At 41.6% G+C, this 22775-nt stretch overlaps 1 protein-coding gene across 1 annotated transcript; it reads right to left on the reverse strand.

Annotated features, from left to right (window-relative positions):
• Positions 1-10761: 10761 nt before the first annotated feature.
• LOC310705806 (olfactory receptor 5V1-like) lies at positions 10762-11703 on the reverse strand (the record flags this gene model as incomplete). Its single annotated transcript, XM_083500627.1, has 1 exon — positions 10762-11703. One exon carries the CDS (start codon positions 11701-11703, stop codon positions 10762-10764), a length of 942 nt encoding a protein of 313 aa, XP_083356753.1.
• Positions 11704-22775: the final 11072 nt, after the last annotated feature.

Consider the following 22775-nt stretch of genomic DNA (forward strand, 5'->3'; position numbering starts at 1 on the left):
CTGCTTCCTGGCGGTGACGCTGGTCCCGATTTCCAGCTGCTCCCCCCTGAGTCCTCTCTGGCTCTGTCTTCCTGGGGTGCCCCCCTAGACTCCCCCCTTGCCCTCGCCACTGGTGCTCCTTTCTGTGAATCCTCTGATTCACTGGAAAGACTAGGAGATCTCGGGTCGTCGTCATCACTCATCTTTTCTTCTGCCTCCTCCCCTTCACTCTCTGTTTCCTCCCTTGCCCGTGCTTCTGCTCCTAAACCCCTGACAGTTGGCAACTTTTATAAATCCAGCGGATTAAGAAGTGTGGTTCTCTTGTATGATTTATAAACCAAACAATCAGTTATCCCACTGGGCTTGTCCAGAATAGAGTTGCCAACCTTCCGAGACAGAAATGCAATACCAAACAGCCACAGCTAATCTGTATTAGTAAACTGTGAGGTGCTTCAGTGGGGTATGGTAGCAATTTTAAAATATAGCTGATTTGAGGCTGATCAGAAGCCCCCAGGATCCTACACAAGTATCCACCAAAGTTATCAATCCTTCTGTTAGCAAGACCCTTGCACTGGGTTTGTTTCATAAAGTAAGTAGAAAACCACAGGTTCAACTATACGGATGGTTGCTGGGAGAGGCGTTGAAATCACGAAAAGCGGCAACATTGTCCCTTTATGTGAGAACTGGTGGCTCAATGATGGATGCTATCAGATTCCGTCACACCGCAGGAGCTCAGTGGATTAGCAGCTGTGTGTTACTTCCAAGCTGTCATTGCCACTGAATGGTGGTCACAAATTGGTGTTATCTAATTTCCAGTGTGCACTTCTTCAGGCTTAACTGTGATCTTCAGCTCTTCTATGCAGCCTAAAGGCCTGCACTCTTTGATTTAGCACAAGCCGATGACCTAACCTCCTTTGTCTTTCCTTGCCAAAATGAAAACACCCATAGGCCTTCCTCAACTGGTTTTTTTATAATCTGTACTTAATTTTGCTGTGTTTACTTCAAGAAAAGCAACCTGCTACCAGCAGGGGAGGTACCTATTGCTTTGAACTTCTGAAATAATATATTTGCAGTTGGCAATTTCTGCTCTTCCTCTGCCAGCTGGCATGAGATAGCGGGGTTATGTCTTCTCAGTACTGAGCAGTGTCATCTATCAGGAGCTGGATTTCAACATCTGGGACCAGTTTATGGAAACCTGCTACCTAGGCCTGCCAATAGATAAACAATGTTGGCTGGTGAATGGGGCAGATTGGAGTGGCCATCCCCAACTTTGTGTGTCTGTGCCTTCCTTCTGTGAGACACCCTGCAGAATAGGGATTTAAACCTAGATCTTCCTGGTTCACCTCTTATGTTCTAAACTTGGTATTTTTAAGCCTTGGGCCTCCAGATTTTGTTGGACAACAACTTCCATCACCCTCAACCAGCTTAGCCAATGGTCAGGGATGATGGGTGTTGAAGAAGACTGTTGCTTCTGTTTTTAGTAAATTTATTACCCATTCTTCACCTACAGGTCCCAGGGTGGGTCACAACAATTTCACACCCCACCACCTCTATATAATCTTGCCCAGTGACTGGAAAATATTTGTGGCACATTTTTATACCTGATCAGAAACATGAAGAAGCAAAGGATGGTAGACTCTCCCAATCATTCTGTTGTTGTTGTTGTTGTTGTTGTTGTTCTTCTTCTTCTTCTTCTTCTTCTTCTTCTTCTTCTTCTTCTTCATTCAACGATAACAGCTGACCATCTACCAAGTAGTTACATTTATATAACACACTCTTGAAGGTTCCCAGGTAATAAATGGTTGCCTGAATTCACCCAGTGGATGGGAGATATGAATGAGCGGAGAACTCCTTTGAAGAAGAAAATGGGTGAGATAAAAAAAGATAAGGAAAAGAAAGGAATTTTTGAGTAAAACAGAGTTGGGGAAGATTTTTCTGAAAGGAAAGAAATGATGAAATCTAAATAGCAGACCATGTGAAAAAGAATCTCTGTGTGTGCTCACACATCTGTGTTTGGGGTGGATCTACCCATGTTCTAGAATAAAATATGAAGAAGGCAAAATAAAGCGAACAAGAGAAACAAAGGTTTTTCACTGAATTGAAGTTTAGCAGGAGAATGTCACAACAGAGTGAATAGAAATCATGTACACATTATGTAACTGTCATCCACTGAACAGCTCACAAATATCCAGCCCCAGCAACTCAACATACAGGAAAAGCTGCTCATCACCATAGACTCAACAGTCCTAGGAAATGTAAGAGGGTGAGAGAACAAAAGTCTTGCTGCTGTAAATTTGGAGAATAGCTGTTCCATCTACTTCTGGACCCCAGAAGTAGAGAGACCATGGGATGCCCACTTACAGGATAAAGACTTTTATTATTATTATTATTATTATTATTAGCCTAATTCTGTTGAAAAGTGGTCTCCAATAAATAAGAGCATAAAACCAGAAGCTGAGTCCCGTTAGATCAGACCAGAAGGTAAAAAGGTAAAGGACCTCTGGACAGTTAAGTCCAGTCAAAGGCGACTATGGGGTTGTGGCACTCATCTCACTTCAGGCCAAGGAAGCCGGCATTTGTCAGCTTTCCGGGTCATGTGGCCAGCAGGACTAAACCACTTCTGGCACAACAGGACACCGTGATAGAAGCCAGAGCGCACGGAAACACTGTTTACCTTCCCGCCATAGCAGTACCTATTTATCTACTTGCACTGGGATGCTTTCAAACTGCTAGGTTAGCAGGAGCTGGGACAGAGCAACGGGAGCTCACCCCATAGCAGGGATTCGAACCACCGACCTTCTGATTGGCAACCCCAAGAGGCTCAGTGGTTTAGACCACAGTGCCACCCGCACCCCAGAAGATCCATCTAGCTCAGCACCAGCACCCAAAGCACTCTGTCCATCTTGGGGGAGGGATGTTAGCAGGGCTTTCACTGCTTGCATCAGTGAGGGCTTAACACTTCACATTTTCCATTCTTATGGAAAGAAGAGTTAGGAGACCATTGGTGCTCTTTCCTCATATTATTATTATTAAAATTTCTACACTATTCTTCATCTGAAGATCACAGGGTGGTTTACAATATAAAAACACAAAAATACATACCATAACAACACTCTCCCTCCACAGTTTAAAGGCCATAGATTGCTTAATTCGCCAAAGACCTTGGAGAAGAGGAATGTTTTTGCCTGGCACCTAAATATATAGGCAACAAAGGCACCAGGTGAGCCTTTTTGGGGAGAGCATTCCACAAAGGGGGAGTCACCACAGAAAAGGCCTAAACTCACGTTGCCACTCTCCAGACCTTTCATGGAGGAGGCACATGAATAAAAGTCTCAGATGATGCTCGCAGGGTCAGGTCTGGTTCATGTGGAGAGAGGCTGTTCTTGGTATTGTGGTCCTGAGCTGTTTAAGGCTTTTTAGTTCAAAACCGGCACATTTAATGGGTTCCGGAAACATATATTTTCTGATCAGATTGTACCCAAGTCAAATGGTTAAGCAGGTTGAGATATTTTAGCCACTTCAAATCACTCACTTCATCCTGTATATAAGTGGATGAAGAATTTATATAGTGGTATTGGGATATTTTCAGTGCTTAATTTCTTAATAGTTTGTAACATTTGACTTCTGTAACCAACACCAGTTATTCATTGAACATGGGTATGGTTAATTTTGATGTGGTGTGATCCCTTCATCATAGGATCAGGGCTCGGACGAAGGGGCTTAAATAGCATTTTTACTCTCGTTTCCATAGGCAAAGGAATCAAGAAGCCACTTTCTCTCTTCAGGTGGCTCGGTAGTCTTACCTATAGCGAACCTTGTAAGCAGATAATGGCCTGGCTCACACATAACACTAAGCCATGGTTAATGTTAACAAACCATAGTTAAAGCTGAGGTGTTTGGCAGAAAAAGGACTCTTCACTTGTGTTTCTGTAGCTTTAGGTCTAACCTGTAGTCCCAGCACAAGGGATTTAAAATTCTGGCCAGTTCCTAATTAATTTAGGGTCCCATTGATTTCAGTGAGTCTACTCTAAGCATGGCTAAGTCTAAATCCAACCCAATTCTTTAAGACCCTTTAAAACTTAGCACAGGTCCTAGTTACTAAACAAATGTCTGGCATGAATATAAATTTTTGGCTAGGCGGAAAGATAATTAGGAGTCCTGGATAATTGTGGTGGTTCGACTGCATTTGGCTTGATGACCCAAGTATGAATCAGCAGAAAACGCCGCAATCCAGCCATTGCCATGATATTTTTGGAGCACATGGCGGTGCTCCAAACAACGCAAGCGAGGTAGTGTCTCAGCGTATGTGCAATTATTCTGTTCCCTTTCAAAAGGGTGATTCAGAGAGAGGGGGAGCTGCGTGGCTGAGAAAGAGACGGAAAAATATGTGCGGGTACATGCTTGCATGTGCCAAAAAGCAAGGGGGGAAAACTAACAGGCGAGAAGGGAGAAAACGGAATGCAAAAGAATGAAGACAAAAAGCTAAATTGAAAAGGAACCCACCTCACAGGGATGGGGGTGTGTGTGTGTGTGTGTGTGTGTGTGTGTGTGTGTGATATATATATATATAGAGAGAGAGAGAGAGAGTAGATATTTAGAGAACATGAAGGGATCAAAATACATACATGATAATCTCAGCCTCCTGCGCTCATAATGCTTACAACAACAACAAGATGTAGATTTTGATTTAGCTGTGTAACTCACAATTCTTTCACACACACATACACATACAAAAACACACCTGTTTTCTCACTACCAGGCTCTGCTGCCCTCTTGTGGGAAGCAGAAGAGTATCTAAACAAATGATGTGATTTATTTCATTGTGGTGGTCTTCATCCATTTTAAAGAGAAAAAAAACATTTTATTAGGAAGGGAAACCACCAGTGCAACTGTATATTTCCATAGGTTAGCATACAGGAAGAAAACTGAAATCTCAAGGGTTTAATATTCAGAATTGCTGGGTTATCATCTCACCTCTGGTATCGACCTTGGCCAATATATTCTCTTTGCCTGATTTCTAGTTGTATGAAATAGAGATTAGGTCCATTAATTCACAAGGTTATTATGAGGGTTGGAGCAAGGGGTGAGGAAGAAGGATCTGTGATTCAGGAGCAGAACTATCGCACAGGCTCTGATAATGATAAGCATGTTGTTGTTGTTTAGTCGTTTAGTCGTGTCCGACTCTTTGTGAACCCATGGACCAGAGCACGCCAGGCACTCCTGTCTTCCACTGCCTCCCACAGTTTGGTCAAACTCATGCTGGAAGCTTCAAGAACACTGTCCAACCATCTCGTCCTCTGTCATCCCCTTTTCTTTGTGCCCTCAATCTTTCCCAACATCAGGGTCTTTCCCAGGGAGTCTTCTCTTCTCATGAGGTGGCCAAAGTATTGGAGCCTCAGCTTCACGACCTGTCCTTCCAGTGAGCACTCAGGGCTGATTTCCTTAAGAATGGAAAGGTTTGATCTTCTTGCAGTCCTTGGGACTCTCAAGAGTCTCCTCCAGCACCCTAATTCAAAAGCATCAATTCTTCAGCGATCAGCCTTCTTTATGGTCCAGCTCTCAGTTCCTTACATCACTACTGGGAAAACCATAGCTTTAACTATAAGGACTTTTGTTGGCAAGGTGATGTCTCTGCTTTTTTAGTTTAGGGGTAAGTTTAGGGGTAGAGTGTGTGCCAAAAGGCTGTCATCTTTCAGTCCAGCCTATGTCTCATAGGTATTGGAATAGGTAAAAACAAAGCATCCTGGCCAAGGTCTTCTGTTGGTCATGAGAAGAGAAGAACCCTCCTTTGCACAGTCTCACTCTCTGCTCTCCTTTCTTGAACTGCTAAAGCTGATCCTATCCTCACTTGGGAGTACTGTAAGCCCAATTTAATTAATTGGGGCTTATTTCCAAGTAGGAGATACTGTTGTTGTTGCTGTTGTTGCTGTTGCTGCTGCTAATAAATTTATACTCTGCTTTCCCCCTTCACTTTGAGTTGCTCAAAGTGTCTTATAAATAAAAAGCAAAGGTGAAAGCAAAAAGAGCAGGCAAGCAGCAGCTGCACAGGATTGCAGTGTAAAGACCAGTAACCCCTTCAGTAGTTGTTTCTCTCTCTCTCTCTCTCTCTCTCTCTCTCTCTATATATATATATATGTGTGTGTGTGTGTGTGTGTGTGTGTGTGTGTGTGTGTGTAGGAGAGCAGGGAAGAGCTCCTGAAATTGGTAGGCACTTGCAAAAATACAACAGGCCCTGCAGGTTTGCAATCTAAGGGATTGTGCATGTGATTCATTGTGTTTGGAGGAGAGGGAGTATTTTGTAGGAGAATTCAGGAAGCGGAAGGAGTTGGGGAAGGACTGGGGTGTAAAAAGTCACATCCTCCAGTGCTGCTGTTTCCCACCACCACCTTTTGCACTGCTTTACAGATGTTGCCATTCAAAATTCTCCATTTTATAAAGCAACTGGGGAGCAGTAAGAACTACTTAGCAGAACATTTTAGAAGGTTTAATTTTTCACATTTTAAATAGTTTCTGGAGTCAGTTTTGTTTTTACCAATCCAAGGATAAAGGTGGATTACAAGATGAAAGAATGGTGACCTTAGTAAGTGAAAAGAGCTATAATGAAATGGAAAATTGTAAACTCCCCCTTAAATAAAAATGCCAGCTCCCACAACAAAAAAGGAAGGAAGGAGTTTGTTTTTCACCAAGATCATCAAAATTTTGAGTTTCATTGTAGCAGTGTTCAGGTGATTGCTTTCGATGCAGACGCTACCAAGACAGTAAGAAAGAGCAGCTATTTTTCCCAAATTATGAACAATACATTGTGTCTGTGTGTCTCTAAACTCTACACCATTAGCTACTTCTGCTGCAATTATTCCTGTTTAGCATTTAGGGCTTTTGTTCCCTCTTAAGGATGATGTTCTACTACTGCAGTAATACGTTTTCCAGCTCTCAAGCAGCTGCAGCTCGAGAGATAGAAAACTTCTTACTTTTACGCTAACGCCAAGGCCTTTGAATGTTACTCTGGCAGAATAAAACCATAATATACAAGACAATCTGGCCCTTAACTCAGGTAAAGCCTCCAAGGATATTGCAAGGGAAGTCTGTAATTGACCCTCCTAGGTGGCACTCAAGCACTGCACTTATAATTGAACCACTGGTATTTAGGAATCAACTCACAGTGGCATTCCGCTCCCTCTCTATACTTGACACAGGTGGAGCCCAGCGGAGTACACTCAACCACTTCCATTCATCCAGTTGCAGAGGTTCAGCCTCTCCTAAGATAGATGGGAATTTGGTGTTCTAAATGCCCAGGAGGCAAAATGTGCAGGAAGGAGGCTGAGATGGAGAGAAATACATTGCTGCTTTGAACAACGAGGTGCCCTAAAAGATCTGAACTGAGCGTTTTGAGGAAATGCCCTTATTTTCTGGCCACAGAGGGGATTAAGCATGGCCTGAGATACATGGACACGAAGGGGAAATGTGCCATTGGTAAGCATAACATAAGAAGATTTGGCTGCCTACTGGTCCATCTAGCTAATAATTGTCTGCACTGACTGGGAGTGGCTCTCCAGGATTTCTGGCAGCATCTTACCCCAGTCCTGCTTGGAGATACTAGGCACTGAACCTGGGACCTTCTGCATTCAAGGCATGTCCTCTGCTAAGGCCTTCCCATAACCAGTAAATCTCAAGTACTGGCTTGTCTGCACATGACAATGAGACATGCTCAAAGCACTTCACTTATGTCAGCTTGCAATCCTTACAACAACCTTGCAAGGTCAGCCTGCATTATCTTCCCCAGAATACAGATGGGGAGGTAAGCTTAAGGACATAGAAGAGAGCCTAGCAGAGCTGAGACCTGAACCAAGGAGTTCCTGATTTTTAGCTCAGTTGCTTAGCCACTATACTAAATACATCAGATTGAGGAGGAAGAGCCTTGAGACAATATTGTGAGTTACAGGCAGAAAATGGTGAGGGTTTCCCCCCACCACAGTTTTGAAGATGCTTCCACATTAAAAAAAAGAACATTTCCCCGCAAACAGAAAAAGAGTGCAATAGGTGGGATGCTCCCTGCTGTGCTAATTTTCTGCTTGCAGGGAGGGATATTTGTATATGTGTGGAATTCAAAAAAGATGAATGTGAGGAAAATGTTGCCCCTCGACTTCCGGGTTAGCGCCTCCAGCAATGGCGGATTTCCTCTGATTGGGAGGAATCCGCTCCATGGAAATTAGGGTCTGGACCGCCACGGCGAGGCAGAGACCCATTAAAAACCACAGGCGGGAGAAGCCTGTGGACGTGCGATTCGGCTGGCACCTTTTGCGCCTCCCCTACTCGCGGGGAAACCCGGTTTCGGGGATCCGGAGCGACGTGGGGTGAGCGGCGCGGTGCTTCGAATCAACTGCTCTTTTCACGGAGTGAAGCCGCATTGCTGTTGCCAGAGAGCGCTGACTTTTTCCTGTGGACAATTGGACTTTAAACAACTACCTGTGAGTAGAACAGAAAATTGGACTATGAAACATCTTAATTTGGCACCAAAGCGGGAAGGTCTAAACAGGAAGTCCGCCTTCCGCTTTTGTAAATAGATTGAAGCAAAGACATTGCAAGCTAAAGTCTGGAAAGTCGTTTGTAAAGGACTAAATTTCCACCAGCTAAAACTACCAACCCCCCCCCCCTTGGAAGCAGGAGAAGAGGGGGGAAATCTTAGATTGTTTAAACCTGCAGGAGAGAGAGTAAAGAAAGATAAATTTCCACCGTCTTGAACCTGGGAACGGGGTGTCAGAGACAGACGCTTTGGGGAAGTTCATGGACTGTGAATAAAATGTTTCTTAACCTTGGAGGGACTTTGAAACATGCCTTCAAATATCTTTTGGATTTCAGTGCGGACTATGGAGAATGGGCTGACCTGTCAAGAAGGGATAAAGATATTGTCAAGTTGGAGTCTCCCCGAGATCTACCCCTCAGTGAGAAAGGAAGGAAACTAAGAATAAGATCAGCAGAAGACAAAGTAAAGTGCAGGTATAAACATGAAGAAGACCTGCAGAAGGGACATGGAAAAGACTTAAGAGCCTCGGATAGAAGGTCACCAGGTTGATGGACTAGATGGAAGGGATAGAAAGGACTGACAAAACCCGAGACCAGGAAGAAGAGACGATGGATGAAGATTGGAAGAAAGTTTAAAAATACATTTAGAGAATTATTGTAAAATTAATGTGTTAGAAAAAATGTTGGAATGAAACTATTTGGCTTTAGTAGAAATGCTATAAGGAATTATGTATAAATAAGTTTTAAATTTTAAGCTTTAGGGCTTTTTATGGTAAGATAATGTTAAAATAAATTAAGGTAATTTAATGACAGAATATAGTGAACGATGGAAAGGATTTGCTGAGATAATTAATAACTAGAATACAAAAAAGGGAGGTGTGAGGAGGTCGATGAAACAAGTTAACGAAAGATAAAGATTTGGGAATATTGGATTTGTTTTTAAATTTTTTGTTTGCTTTTGTTTTTGGTTTTGATGTATTGTGTGTTTTGTTTTTTCTTTTTTCTTTCTTTTTATTGACTTGTATTGTTTAATTCCTTTTTTTGTCTATCTTTTTTCCTTTTCCTTTTTTTCTCTGTAATTTTAAATTCTCAATAAATATCATTTAAAAAGAAAAAAAGGAAAATGTTGCCCCTCTAGCCAGTTTCCCAACCCAGAGCAAATTGTTAATCAAGAGACCAACCAAGGCCATACCTAAAATATTAATTGGGAATCATTGGTAGAGCACCTGCTTTGATGTAAAAGGACTTGGGTTCAATCCCTGTCATCTTCAAGTCAGACTGAGAGAATATTCGTGTCTGAAACCCTTGAGAAATGTTGCCAGCCAGTATAGACAATATGGAGCTAGTATAGAATAAGGTACCTTCCTCTGTTTGCTAATGGCAAAACAGCTGCTAAGCTGTTTCTAGAAGAGTTAACTTGTTAACAATAATCCTTTCATTCATTAAATGTTTATATTTTGCTAGGAACTAGTAATGTTGAATTAATATAGATTTTGTATATGTTCAGCAGAGCTTCCACAACTCGGCTTATACCTATGCAAAAGTTCTAGTAATCTGAATCTGAATGTGTTTCCTTCGTATAAATAGCTCTCACCCAAATGCTTGGCTAACTAACAGTTCAGATACAATGGTTGTAGTTAGTTAAAGTCATCTCAGGCTCACCTACCTGGGAGTGACTACTCTAACTGAACTCTGTGGAAATTGCTTCTGAGTGGACATGCATATGCAGTGCTTTGGGGGGGGGGGTACGTAGGGGTACGCATACCCCTAAACATTTTGTGAATCTAATGGGAGAATAAACTAAATTTAAAAAAATAAATTAGTTTCTTCTCTAGCACGGTGAATCGTCAGTTCCGTTGAATAACACGGTGAATCATCAGCTCTGTTGAATAGTACAGTGAATCGTCAGTGCCATTGCTACCCCCAATGGCGGGCTCATTTCCTTTCCTGGTGTTTCCTGAAGTGAGTGTTTAATGTGTGAAGCAGTGTGGAATGTGGATGTGTGGAATCAGGAAGATGTTAGTGCACACAACCTCATGCCAATGTGGAAGTTACTATGAGCTGTCAGCTGTGTAATATGAGGTAATGCATGTTCTTTGTACTTTTGTCCATTTACTGTATTTATTTTTCCCAATTCGAATTATAAAATGGTGAGTTTCTTGAGTCAAAATGAGAGTACCCTTAAACATTTTTATTATTATTATTTCTTTTTAAAAAGCATTGTGCATATGATTGTGCACTGGAGTTCTCTTTTTGCTCTCCTCAGGTCCTAGCTGAGGAAGAGAAATATTTCTTGCCCATTCTCATCAATCCAGCCTTTACCTCTTTATTCCTTAGACTGTAAATGATTGGATTCAACATGGGTGTTACAATGCAATACAGCGAGGAAACCAAAGTATCTACATCCAGGGAGTACCCTGAACTTGACCTGTCATAGTTGAAGTTGGATGTGCCGTAGAATATCACGACCACCATCAGGTGCGAAGCGCAGGTGGAGAAAGCCTTCATTCTGCCCTCAGAGGAATTGATCTTCAGGATAGCACAGATGATGCGGATGTAGGAGACCAGAATAAAGAGGCAGGGGCTGAGCCCTATCAACGCACTGGCCAGGTGGAGCACAGCTTCATTCACAGAAGTGTCTGAGCAAGAGAGCTTCAGAAGCAAGGGGACATCACAGAAGAAGTGGCTGAGCTCGTTGGACTTGCAGATGGTTAAGGACGATGTTAGGAGGGTGTGCACCAGTGAGTTTGTCAAGCCGCACATCCAGGAGAACACGGCCATCTTGGTGCAAGCCCCCTTGCTCATGATGCTGGAATAATGCAAGGGGCTACAGATAGCCACATATCGGTCGTACGCCATGACAGCCAACAGCACACATTCTGTCCCTGCACAGGTAATGAGGGAGAACAGCTGGACAATGCATCCCGCATACGATATGGTTTTCTTTGCTCGGAAGAAGTTAGCCAACATAACGGGGACTGTGGCAGAGATATAGCAAATGTCTAGGAACGACAAGTTGCTCAGGAAGTAATACATAGGGCTATGAAGGGTCAGATCTGTTCTGATCAGGGCAAGTATCAGAGCATTTCCCGCTAGAGTTACCGTGTAGATGACTAGGAATACTAAAAAGAACAGAACATAGAGGCTGGGGTGGTTTGTAAAGCCCAGGAAAATAAATTCGTCTACAAAGGTTTGGTTTTCCATTTGCTCAGGGGCCATTTGTAGAAAAGATATGGAGAAGCCTTTTGAGATGGGAGAATGATCGACGTGTGTGAACACTCAGAATGTGGAGTCAATCCGCTGTAAGCAATCTAGCAAAGGTTGGCATCTGTGCCTTCATATCATGTAGGTCCCAAGTAGCGTTTTGCTACAGAATTAACCCCACAATTACTAAATCACCAAGAGAAGGAGCAGTTTATACAGAAGAGCGTATAACCCAATCCCTAGTAGCTGGTTACCTGTATGGAGGAGGGAAAAGAAACAAATGATGCCAACACGAATGTGAGGATCACTAGGAGCTAAAGGAATCACGATCAAGAATAAGGACCCGTATGAATATAATTTACAGTAAAACTCTGCTATTCAACTATCAGCTAACACTTCCCATTGTCAAAATTCTCTTAGTCCCTCATGTAGCCTTCATATTCATGTAATTTATTTTTTAAAAAAACATTTCTGTTTACTTCTTTCACCACATTCTACAGTGTTTCTATGGAGAAGGGCTGTAGCTGAGGGGCAGAAAATCTGCTATGCATGCAGAAGGTCGCAGGTTCAATCCCCAGCATCTCCAGGTAGGGCCAGGAGAGACCCTGGTCTGAAATCCTGGAGAGCTGCTGCCCACCAGTGTGGACCAAGGTTAGCCAACATGGTGCTCACCAGATGCTTAGGCCAAAATTGCCAGTGGTCAGGGATTATGGGCATTTTAGGACTGGAAGACACCATGTTGGCTACCCCTAGCGTAGGCAATTCTGAGCTACCACTGTTCTGGCCCAGGTCTCACCCACTACAAAGCAGCATTCCTAAATTCTTATGTTTTGTGGTTACTCCACACACACACATGCATACCCTCTGACCTGCAGACTCATGATCTCTGCAGCTCGTTTTGGAACACCGGTGATCACATTTTGCCAATGCTCCATAATAAATTCCAATGAGTTCATATATTGATCCTGTGTATACGGAAGAGTGAGCAATTCTCACAGCTGCAAACAAAACATAACCCTGCTAAGCTTGAATGTAAAGGACAAATCAGATTTAAGCTCCTTTCCTTGCATATCATGCCAATTTCTACTACCTAGTTACTCCTTGTATCACAAAATTTTTAATTTTTCAGCTGTGTTCCATTATTTTGATCTTTTCTAATTAAATGGCATTATGGTTCTCAACAGTATTCATTATTTGTTTTTGTTTTAAAAAAAATAAAATTTCTGCTTGCTAATGCTCATTTGAAAATTGAATGTATGAAATGTTTCAGACTTTTATATGAGAGGTTCTCTTCAGCCTTGGTTCTTTCTACTGCTCACTTCCACCCCAGATTTTTAAAATGCTTTTAAATAACTAAAACAACTGCAGTGCTGATGGTCAGCTCCAAGCCGCAGTTTTCCTTCTGATGGCTTATTATCTTGAAACCAGTCACAGAGCAGACAGCCCTCAGAGTAGAGGCCACCTTCAGAGAACTGGCCTTGGTAAAGGAGGGTGTATGGCACCCAGACTCAGGGGCCAAAATAACTTTGCTGGCCTTGGGTGGCCAACAGTGAGACTTGACTGTAGGGGCAATGCCATTTGCTGCTCTGAGACAGGCTGCAAATTGTCCTGAGCCAGCTCTGGCAGCACCTCACAAACCTCCATTTTAAAATATGGCCTCCTCAAGGAGACCATTTTAAATAATTCCTGAGGTACTCATTTTCAAGCAATAAGCTGGACAATTTTCTCTTTAGATGCAAGACAACAAAATTATGGTCTTCTTTTCCCAACTTATTTTTTTCCCTGTCACCCATATAGCAAGATAATTTATTTAGCTTCCACATCCTTGAAGCAAGATTAATTTTTAAAAATATCTTCTACCTCATAAATAATTTCCATGCACCACAGTTGTGCTAAATCTTTGTCTTTCCTTCTTTACCCTTAACACAGCATAGAAGTTGATCTTATTTCCTGAGTTTTTCCTTGTGTCCTACAGGGTGCATATTTTCTCATAAAAACGTAATTTCTACTAAATCAAAGATAAGGTTTCATGGCTGAAACTTATATTTATTGCCATTCTTTAGACATAACATCCATTTGGACATTTTCATGAGAAATTATTTTGTTTATCCCAAATAAAACATTAATGCAGCTTCTTACAGTTTGTGTGGGTGGGTGTTAACCCTGCATTTTCTCACAACGGAGCAAATCAGATCCGTAAGATGAACAGTCCCAAATCCAGAACCTATTAAGCTAGTCCTGTGAGCTCAAGGACACCTCAGACCTGTTTACGGTAATGAGCAGCCCCACTACTACCACTGCTCTGTCCTTTATGGCAAACTCTGTTTGAAATGAAGCAGTGTTTCAAAAGCAGCTGATAATAAGAGATAGCAGCCAATTGTTGGGAGGGTGAGGGGAGTAAGTCCAAAATTCTGTTGGCTGACAGTCTCCCCAAGCAACTGTTTGGATCCATTGAAATATCTTTTAAACATAAAAGCCATGGAGACAAAAGGAGTGTTTAAGCATCTTCAACCTGATCCAGGAGGATCTATGTTTTAATTGTTTTAATTTATATTTGTTGTTTGTTTATTGAGCTAATAGTTTTTATTAAGAGTAAAAGAGCCACATTCATTCATGCCAAAGCCCTGTTTAGGGAAATTTTTAATGTTTGATGTTTTATCTCATTTTTAACATTCTGTTGGGAGCCGCCCAGAGTGGCTGGGGAAACCCAGCCAGATGGGTGAGGTATAAATAAATTGTTGTTGTTGTTGTTGTTGTTGTTGTTGTTGTTGTTGTTACAGCAGTATTCTGTTCTGACGGTAGCCAGATGCCTATGGGAAACCCATAAGCAGGACTCAAGCACAAGCGCCCTCTCCCCTCCAGCAGTTTCCAGCAACATTGCATATTATATACAGCGTTCCTATACATCTTATATATTGTGTTTTTATTGTTATTGTTTGGCAGGGGGTTCTTTAATTTCCATTGTAAGAACATAACGCTGGTATGTAAATGTCTCAGATGATCACACAGACTTATATGTGTATCATTTGCTGGATTGGGACCTGGGGGCATAAACTGGATTTCCATTCAGAGTCACACTTGAACAGACAGTGGGATGCACATTCTGACATGCATTCAGATGAACATCCCAATTCATACGTTACATGTTGTGCATTAACATCTGGTTTGTTTGCATGAACAGAGCAGGGTTGGAGCCCTTCTGGTTTCAGAAGACTGGTACTTGCCTTATCATGATGTACCAGGTCCAACACTATTCTACTCTGACTGTCCATAGCTCCAAATCTCTCAACTAGTCCCCACAGGCATAACCTATTCCAACCTTCCCCAACTTGGTGTCATGCAGAATCTTTGGAGCCTAGCCCCTAAAGGCAGATCTATTGTCACTGGAAGTCAGAGGTGGTTTGTGAGGCATTTATGGTTCTTCTTGCAGAAGTCAAAGACATGCAGAAAAGAGGGGGGGGGAGAAACCTGATGTGTACGTGCAAAGGTGGTGTGCACCTGATACTTCACCATTCTTTTGTCTCACAACACTGGAAGATATGCATGACCAGCCAAGACAAAGGTTCATGGTTCCTCATGGTTAACTCAAGGCTATTTCTCACATAGACAAAGCCAAGCGCAATGTATACAATATTCATTTCAAGTAGGATTCTTTATTCAGCTGAATCAGTGGATTGGATGCTTAAGTCGGTGAGCCACTCTTGTAGTCAGAAAAAAGAACCTATGCATCTTTTCATGTATTTGTAAAAGCAAGCAAAAAGCAAAAGCAAAAAAGACCACATACCTAACCGAATAGAATTATGCGATGCATTTAGGGTGCTTCCAGACTGCCAGCATTTTGTGGGAGGGAGTGAAACAAGCAGTGGAATTTTCCACTTGTGCAATGAAAAGTGGACTAAAGGAAAGGAAACGTCTGAAGCACTGAGAGGGGGAACTGGGAGCTACAGGAAGATGTCCAATTTGAGAAGGCAAAAATGTCCACCGAGGAGAAAGAAACAGTGTTGTTGTGGGATGTGTTGCATGGATTGAATTCCTTTAAACTGTCTTTAATATTGTGTTTTAATATTAATGTGGTGATTTAATTGTTGCAATCCACCCCAGGACCTTAGGGTAAAGGGCAGGTAATGAATTGTAACAACAACAACAACAACAACATGTTTCACCTGTAGTTTTAGGAGGATCAGTAAAATAAGCTTCCATGAATGAAATGTTTAACTAGATTGCAAGATTGTGATCTAAACCTTGAGCCCCATGGCATTCAAGAGTAAGTTCAAGGATGGTCAATGGCTCCAGTCCTTGACCATCCCTACTTCTGGGTGAATCACCTGAGTTCAAAGATCCTTGCATGCAGCAGCAGGTTGCATGTATATGGCTGTTCACACAGATTTCATTTTGGGATAGATGGTTAGTACTGTTAACTCTTTTTACTCTGATTACAGTTGCAAGAGGGGAGGAAAAGAGACACATCCCTCATTCCTCACCCCCAAACAGGTAATATCCGCTGTCAGAGCCAACCATATTTCCCTGCTCTGTTCCTGGTCTTGTTCTTGAATGGGGAACTATGTGTATAGAGTATGTGTATACTCTATAATTGTATAGAGTGTTTTGACAAAGGAACCAATGTCATAGAGGGGTGGTGGGCTTTCTTTCACTTTTCAAGGAGATGCTGGGCAGTCATCTGTTGGGGATGCTCCATTTCTGCATTTCCTGCATAGAAGTTGGACTATGTGGCTTGCAAGAGCCGTTCCACTCTATATGATTCTATAGACCTTGGATGGAGAGATGCTGCAGAGGGACCCAAGTGAACAGCATTCATTTGCAAGAAAGGAACCTGATTTGGATGAGGAATCATGAACGTTTCTCAGTTTCTGCTTATGAATGGTCCTTGTTGGATTGGGAAAGTAGGCTTGAATTGCAGCACCAAGAGGCAATCCTCATAGGAACCTAGGAAGCTGCCTTAACAGTCTACTAGCTCAGCACTGTGCATATCAGCTGCTAGTGGTTCTCTGATATGAGCAGGCTGGGATCACTCCCGACCTTACCAAGATATGCTGGACCTTCTTTATGTACAACAGATGCTTTACCACTGAACAATGGCCCTTCAAAATCAAACCTGGAGGTGAAACTCGTGACTTCCAGTAGCTTAGATTGCAAACTCCACCTCCACAATGGCCATTCCGTTATAGCTCATCCATTTATTTAAAAACCTGTACCACCTTCATCCCAAAATGGGTTTACCTACCTCACATTCATGCACCCCGCTTGATAGATCACTCACAGCTGAATGTGTAAAGTTTACACATTGTACTGTATTTGAAGTGATGTTAGATGATATGAATGTTTCGCTATCGCAAACTGGTTTACGGGTGTTTCAGACATGTAAAGTTTCATTTGGCTACATTTCTCGAGTGACAAGCAAAAGTGTGAGCTCATTCAAGGTAGCATGGAAATACTATTACAGATAGATCAAGCATAATCGATATATTTCATTCCTGACAGTCTGGTCCTAGCAAGAATGAGACTAGAGTTCTATTGGCAGGATAATGTGACTTATCAATGTGAGAACCCAAAATGCTGTTAAGAAAGCATACAGGTACCTACCTGAAATTGCTGTACTGTATTTACCAATGAACATCAGCATCGCTTCCTCTCAGGCTCCTATAGATTAATTCAGGAAGCACTATTTAACCGTCAGTCTAAGACCTGGGGGACATATTGTATTCGGAGAAGTATCTCAGGGACATATGCAAATAACAGGTAATTTAACTGTTTATTGCTTTTAAGGAAAACAGCAAAAACTACAAAAACATAAAATTTACCCATCCAGAGAATATACATATATATGTGATGAAAGCCTGGCTGCATTTAAAGTCAGCTGGCATTTTGCCATTGTTGCACTTGAATGAGAATTTCATTTACAGTGAATAATGATAAAGATGCTATTTAGGGTACAAAATGGATTTGATTTGAAGAACAGGTTTAGGGTATAATTTTCTAAGAAATAGCTTTTGCAATACTGTAAACTTCAGCTAAGGATACTACCAAAGCTTACATATTATTCTCCCGTCAGCAATCTTCCACTTGCTCAGCTAAAACTGATACCCTGGAAATGCAAGTGTGTGTGTGATTGTGGTGGGTTGGGCATTCTGAGCTTGAGCAATAATGAAAATATGACTAAGATTTGGTTTTCCCATAGCTGTTTGAACTTCAGCATGACAACTGAACTGCATTTGAAGATTTGGGAGGTTTTAATATGTGGCAAGTTAATCTGTTTTTCACACTTCCCCCAGAAGCTGCCCAGAGTGGCTGGGGTAATAATAATAATAATAATAATAATAATAATAATAATAATAATCTTTTTCATATTATTTAGGCCCAAACATGCATTTAAGGTCTTAAATTTTAATTTTTTACCATATATTTTCATAGTGGAAGTGCTACTGTTGCAACCCACCTTAGTTCAAATGATGTGGATCCTGACGCACCAGCTGAAGACCAATTATCTATTTGATTGAAAATGACACTCTTCTATTTTCTGTAGCACATTAACAACACTCAGACATCTGAATTGAAGCATGTCACTTGAGAAAAGCTGTCATTTTCTCATGTAACGTAAAACAAGTTCAAAGCTCAGTTCCAAAACATTCAGTTTGTTTAGACCAGGCTTCCTCAAACTCAGCCCTCCAGATGTTTTTGGCCTACAACTCCCATGATCCCTAGCTAGCAGGACCAGTGGTCAGGGATGATGGGAATTGTAGTCTCAAAAACATCTGTAGGGCTGAATTTGAGGAAGCCTGGCTTAGACATTGCTTTCATTAGCTGCATTCTTGCTTGGTGCTGCTTACAGATGCAGGTTATTCCCATCAAAATGCCACTCTACGGTATCTCCCCATTTAATTCAGGTCTACCATTTCCGCAGACTATCCACTATGTAACAAACAGCAAGACAGAAATGGTAAATCTGGATTAGATGGGGTGGGTGGGTTTGTGGGATGGCATTTTGATGAAGACAACAACATTGTGTGATCACTGAAGGGAAAAAATAAACTTGCATGCATGAACATCTTAGGCTGTATGAAGAAGAATAAGTATTGTGGCCATGATTCTAGCATCCACTATGGGCTTGCATGAATATACAGCTGAATGGCTGATTATTATTATTTAATCACACGTTTATCCCTCTCTTCCACCAAGAAATTCAGGGCAGTATAAATGGTCCTCCCATTTTTTCCTTACAACAGCAACCCTGAGAGGTACAGGAGAGAGAATCTGGTCCAAGACCACTCAGTAAGTTTCATGGCTCAGTTGGGAGCTGCTGCTCCAGCAATTGTAACCCTTGTACCACATTGGTTCTTATGAAATTGCTGTTTGTGTATTACATTTGTATCACTATTTTCCTCCAAGGAGCTCAGAGTGACAGGGAAGCTTCAGAACAGCCCTGTGAAAAGGAGAGTCGTTAGAGGAGCTTCTGGGCAGGTGGTGTCTAATGCTACCCAGTATTGTTTTTCGACTGTAAGTTCCAGGAAGAACTTTGCAGTTGACCTTTAAGAGTATTCCAACACTTGGGAGCTTGGGGCTGCAGCTGAATTGCTCATCAGTTCTGAACTAACAAACTGCTAAAAGGATGTCTTTGCCACATCTGCTCCGTCATTATGGCTTCAGTGTCTGTATCTACTGTCCCCAGATTTAAGCTGCATGTGTTACCACCACCACATAAGAGAAGTAGCAGCAGAGCTTGCAGAAACAATTGAATTTGTTAGTATTTATTTAAAATAATTTCAGGGGGAGTTCAAGAGAGCTTACTTCTCTGCAAGTGGCCTGCGAGCGCTCCAGTTGGAGAACAGCCTTTACCAAAGGTGTCATGGGCTCTGAAGACACTCAAACTCAGGACGCAAGGGAGAAATGTGCTAAGAGGAAGGCACGCTTGGTAAATCCACACCGTGATCGACTCCTGCCCGGAAACCAATGTCCCCACTGTGGAAGGACGTGTGGATTCAGAAATGGCCTCCACAGTCACTTACAGACTCATTGTTAAAACCGTGTATATGGAAGACAATCTTACTTGGCTACGAGTGATCGCCAGAGAAGAAGAAGGATTGCAGCCTAAGTGACTCAAATATAAAACCATTGAAGGAACTGCATGAAAATACAAATGCAGCACAGAATGTTCCTTGCTCTTTGCCACTTTTATATTTATGACTTTTTTGTTTCTTTGAGTAAAGATGTAAGAAGAAGTTGAATTTGACTGAAGATCAGATTTACTACTTCATATTCATGCTAAAACTAAGGGCTGATCTACTTGAGCCAACACACTCATAAACAGTCCTGGTCCTCGGATGGTTTTTTTATTAAAACTCCACAGAATAATCTAGCCAGGTTTCATGTAGGGTCTTAATCCAGAATAAGGAGATGGAAAGGCAGTGCCAGGTTTAGTATAAGCTAAACAAGCTATAGTTTAGGGCCCCACTCTTTTGGGGCCCCCCAAAAAAATTAAAGGAAAAAAACCTGGATGTACATTTCCAAAATATAAGATAAAAAACTAATAAAATGGCTTTAGATAAAAACTAATAAAATGGCTTTAGGTTTTCCCAGTAGTGATGTATTCAAGTGAGAGCTGGACCATAAAGAAGGCTGATCGCTGAAGAATTGATGCTTTTGAATTCTGGTGCTGGAGGAGACTCTTGAGAGTCCCATGGACTGCAAGAAGATCAAACCTATCCATTCTGAAGGAAATCAGCCCTGAGTGCTCACTGGAAGGACAGATCGTGAAGCTGAGGCTCCAATACCTTAGCCATCTCATGAGAAGAGAAGACTCCCTGGAAAAGACCCTGATGTTGGGAAAGATGGAGGGCACAAGGAGAAGGGGACGACAGAGGATGAGATGGTTGGACAGTGTTCTTGAAGCTACCAGCATGAGTTTGACCAAACTGCATGAGGCAGTGGAAGACAGGAGTGCCTGGCGTGCTCTGGTCCATGAGGTCACGAAGAGTCGGACATGACTAAATGACTAAACAACAACAACAAGATCCATAAATTACTATATTGCATATATTCAACACAAAAAACAGCGACAATTTGTTGTTGACAAAGGACAGCTGGACATATAAAGGGCCCCATTACCTTCAGTAGCTTAGGGCTTCATCAAACCTAAATCCGGCCCTGTAGAAAGGTCTAGTAAAGACAAAACCTGCTTTTGTGTCTGATTATGAAGGCATGGAATTTACGCATCTCTTTCTTTGCTTATTTAACTCAGGGGCCTAGTCATTCCGTTGCAATTTGGAACCCTGGGAATGGAGATATTCCAACAGGTAATCATTCAGTCACATCCTGTTCTTGATCTTCTGAAGTGCAGGGTTTCCTCTGCAATGACATCAAATCTATGGAAACGTTTGAGCTATGTAAATACTCCTAGCAGTTGCAGTTAGATTTCACCCTGTTCTTTCATCATGAGAAAATTTCCAAAATGTCTGATGGGATTTTAATTTCTTGAATTTCTAAAGGTTAACCTTCTAACTTGAAATAATTTGACCCAGTAGAATAAAGCTCTGGACAATTATACACACAAACGAAAACAATGCAGCTGCTTTATGACTTTATTAGCACACATTACAAGGTCCCTGTCAGAATTAGAGCTCTGTCTCATTCTCTCCTTTGAAGCAAGCACACTTGAAAATGTCAGGCACTCCCAGCTATAGCAGCTTGCAGTGCTTATATATCTCAATGGAAAGTTTCGATAAATGAGGCCATAAAATTAGGTGTTGAAAGGTCATATGGTTTGACCATCAATGTATCTAAGCAGTAGTCACATTGTTCACTTCAGTGTAAAGTTGTTACTGTTTGATTTTCGCCTCCTACCCGCCTGCCGCCCCACTTTTTTAAAAAAAGAAAACGCCAATCATTTTGTATGCCAGAATGGAAAGGAAGGTCTCTGGAGTTCTGTCTTGATGTTCCTGTCTGCAGCACAACTGCATTCCTTAATGAATGCTCAGGGCTCTATGTCTAATTTTGGAATTGAGTAAAATGAATTTGCTGCAATTCTCAATCACTGGGGAATAATCTTAATGTACTTCCCCCTACTGTTTATGTCTTTATGCAAACAGTGTCTCCTTAACAATGCCCATTGCAGCTAATTTGCAACTACAGATCTCAAAAATATTGTCTTCTAAAGTTTTAATAGAGCCCCATGCAACTTAATTATCCATTATTGGCAGCTTCTCTCCTGGGGTGATTAGTTGGATGAAGCTAGTGAACTTTGAAACTGCAAAATCTCAGATGGAAAGATGATTAGTTTATTTAGCAAGAGACTGGGATAGGAGGGAATGATGGGACTCCCTCGACTCATCTTTGATCAACTTGTTTTCTCTATGGCAGGCTATTTCTTTGCATGGAAGAATCTCATTTAAAGTTTTGTTGGAGAGTTCTCCCTAACTGGAACAGTCCCTGTGTAAAGTTCACATGAATATGAATGAAAAATGAATTCATCCATTCATCAGTGTACTTTTTAGATTTTAGTTTCTTCTTCTTAATAGGTCTCCTGATGTTACTGAAATCCATTCCGGGCACTCTGCAAGGCTGCCCATTTCCTCTCAAGTTCCTGCCAGCTGAAGTGGTTTATCATGTTTTGATTCCCAAAAGGAAAAAAGGATAATTGAAAATCAATGTGGAGTCACATCAGGGACATTTTTCTGACATTATGATAGTTAGCTATCTAGTTAACTCTATTTACATGCAAAAGACAGATGGCAATAATAGATTGCTATGTCCCAAGAAAGTTAAGGCCTTGTGAGAGTAGACCACAGAAAATGGTGCTATATTAAAATAAATGAAACAGAGTGGTCATTGAGATAAGCAGTCTAAAATCTTGCATCTTGTCTAGACAAACAATACAATCCAACACATGCCTACTCAAAGCAACACCCTCAGAATTCTATCAACTTACTCCCAAGTAAGTCTACATTAACTTTAAAGCCTAAGTATGGCTAACTTACTGGTCCATAAATATATATATAAAAAGTACCAGTATTGCTTTCCAATATTGGGTCTGGTGACTTCTGTTTCAGTGTATTTGAAGA

Source organism: Podarcis liolepis (assembly GCF_965112155.1).
Source record: "Podarcis liolepis genome assembly, chromosome: 4".
Classification (NCBI taxonomy): domain Eukaryota; kingdom Metazoa; phylum Chordata; class Lepidosauria; order Squamata; family Lacertidae; genus Podarcis; species Podarcis liolepis.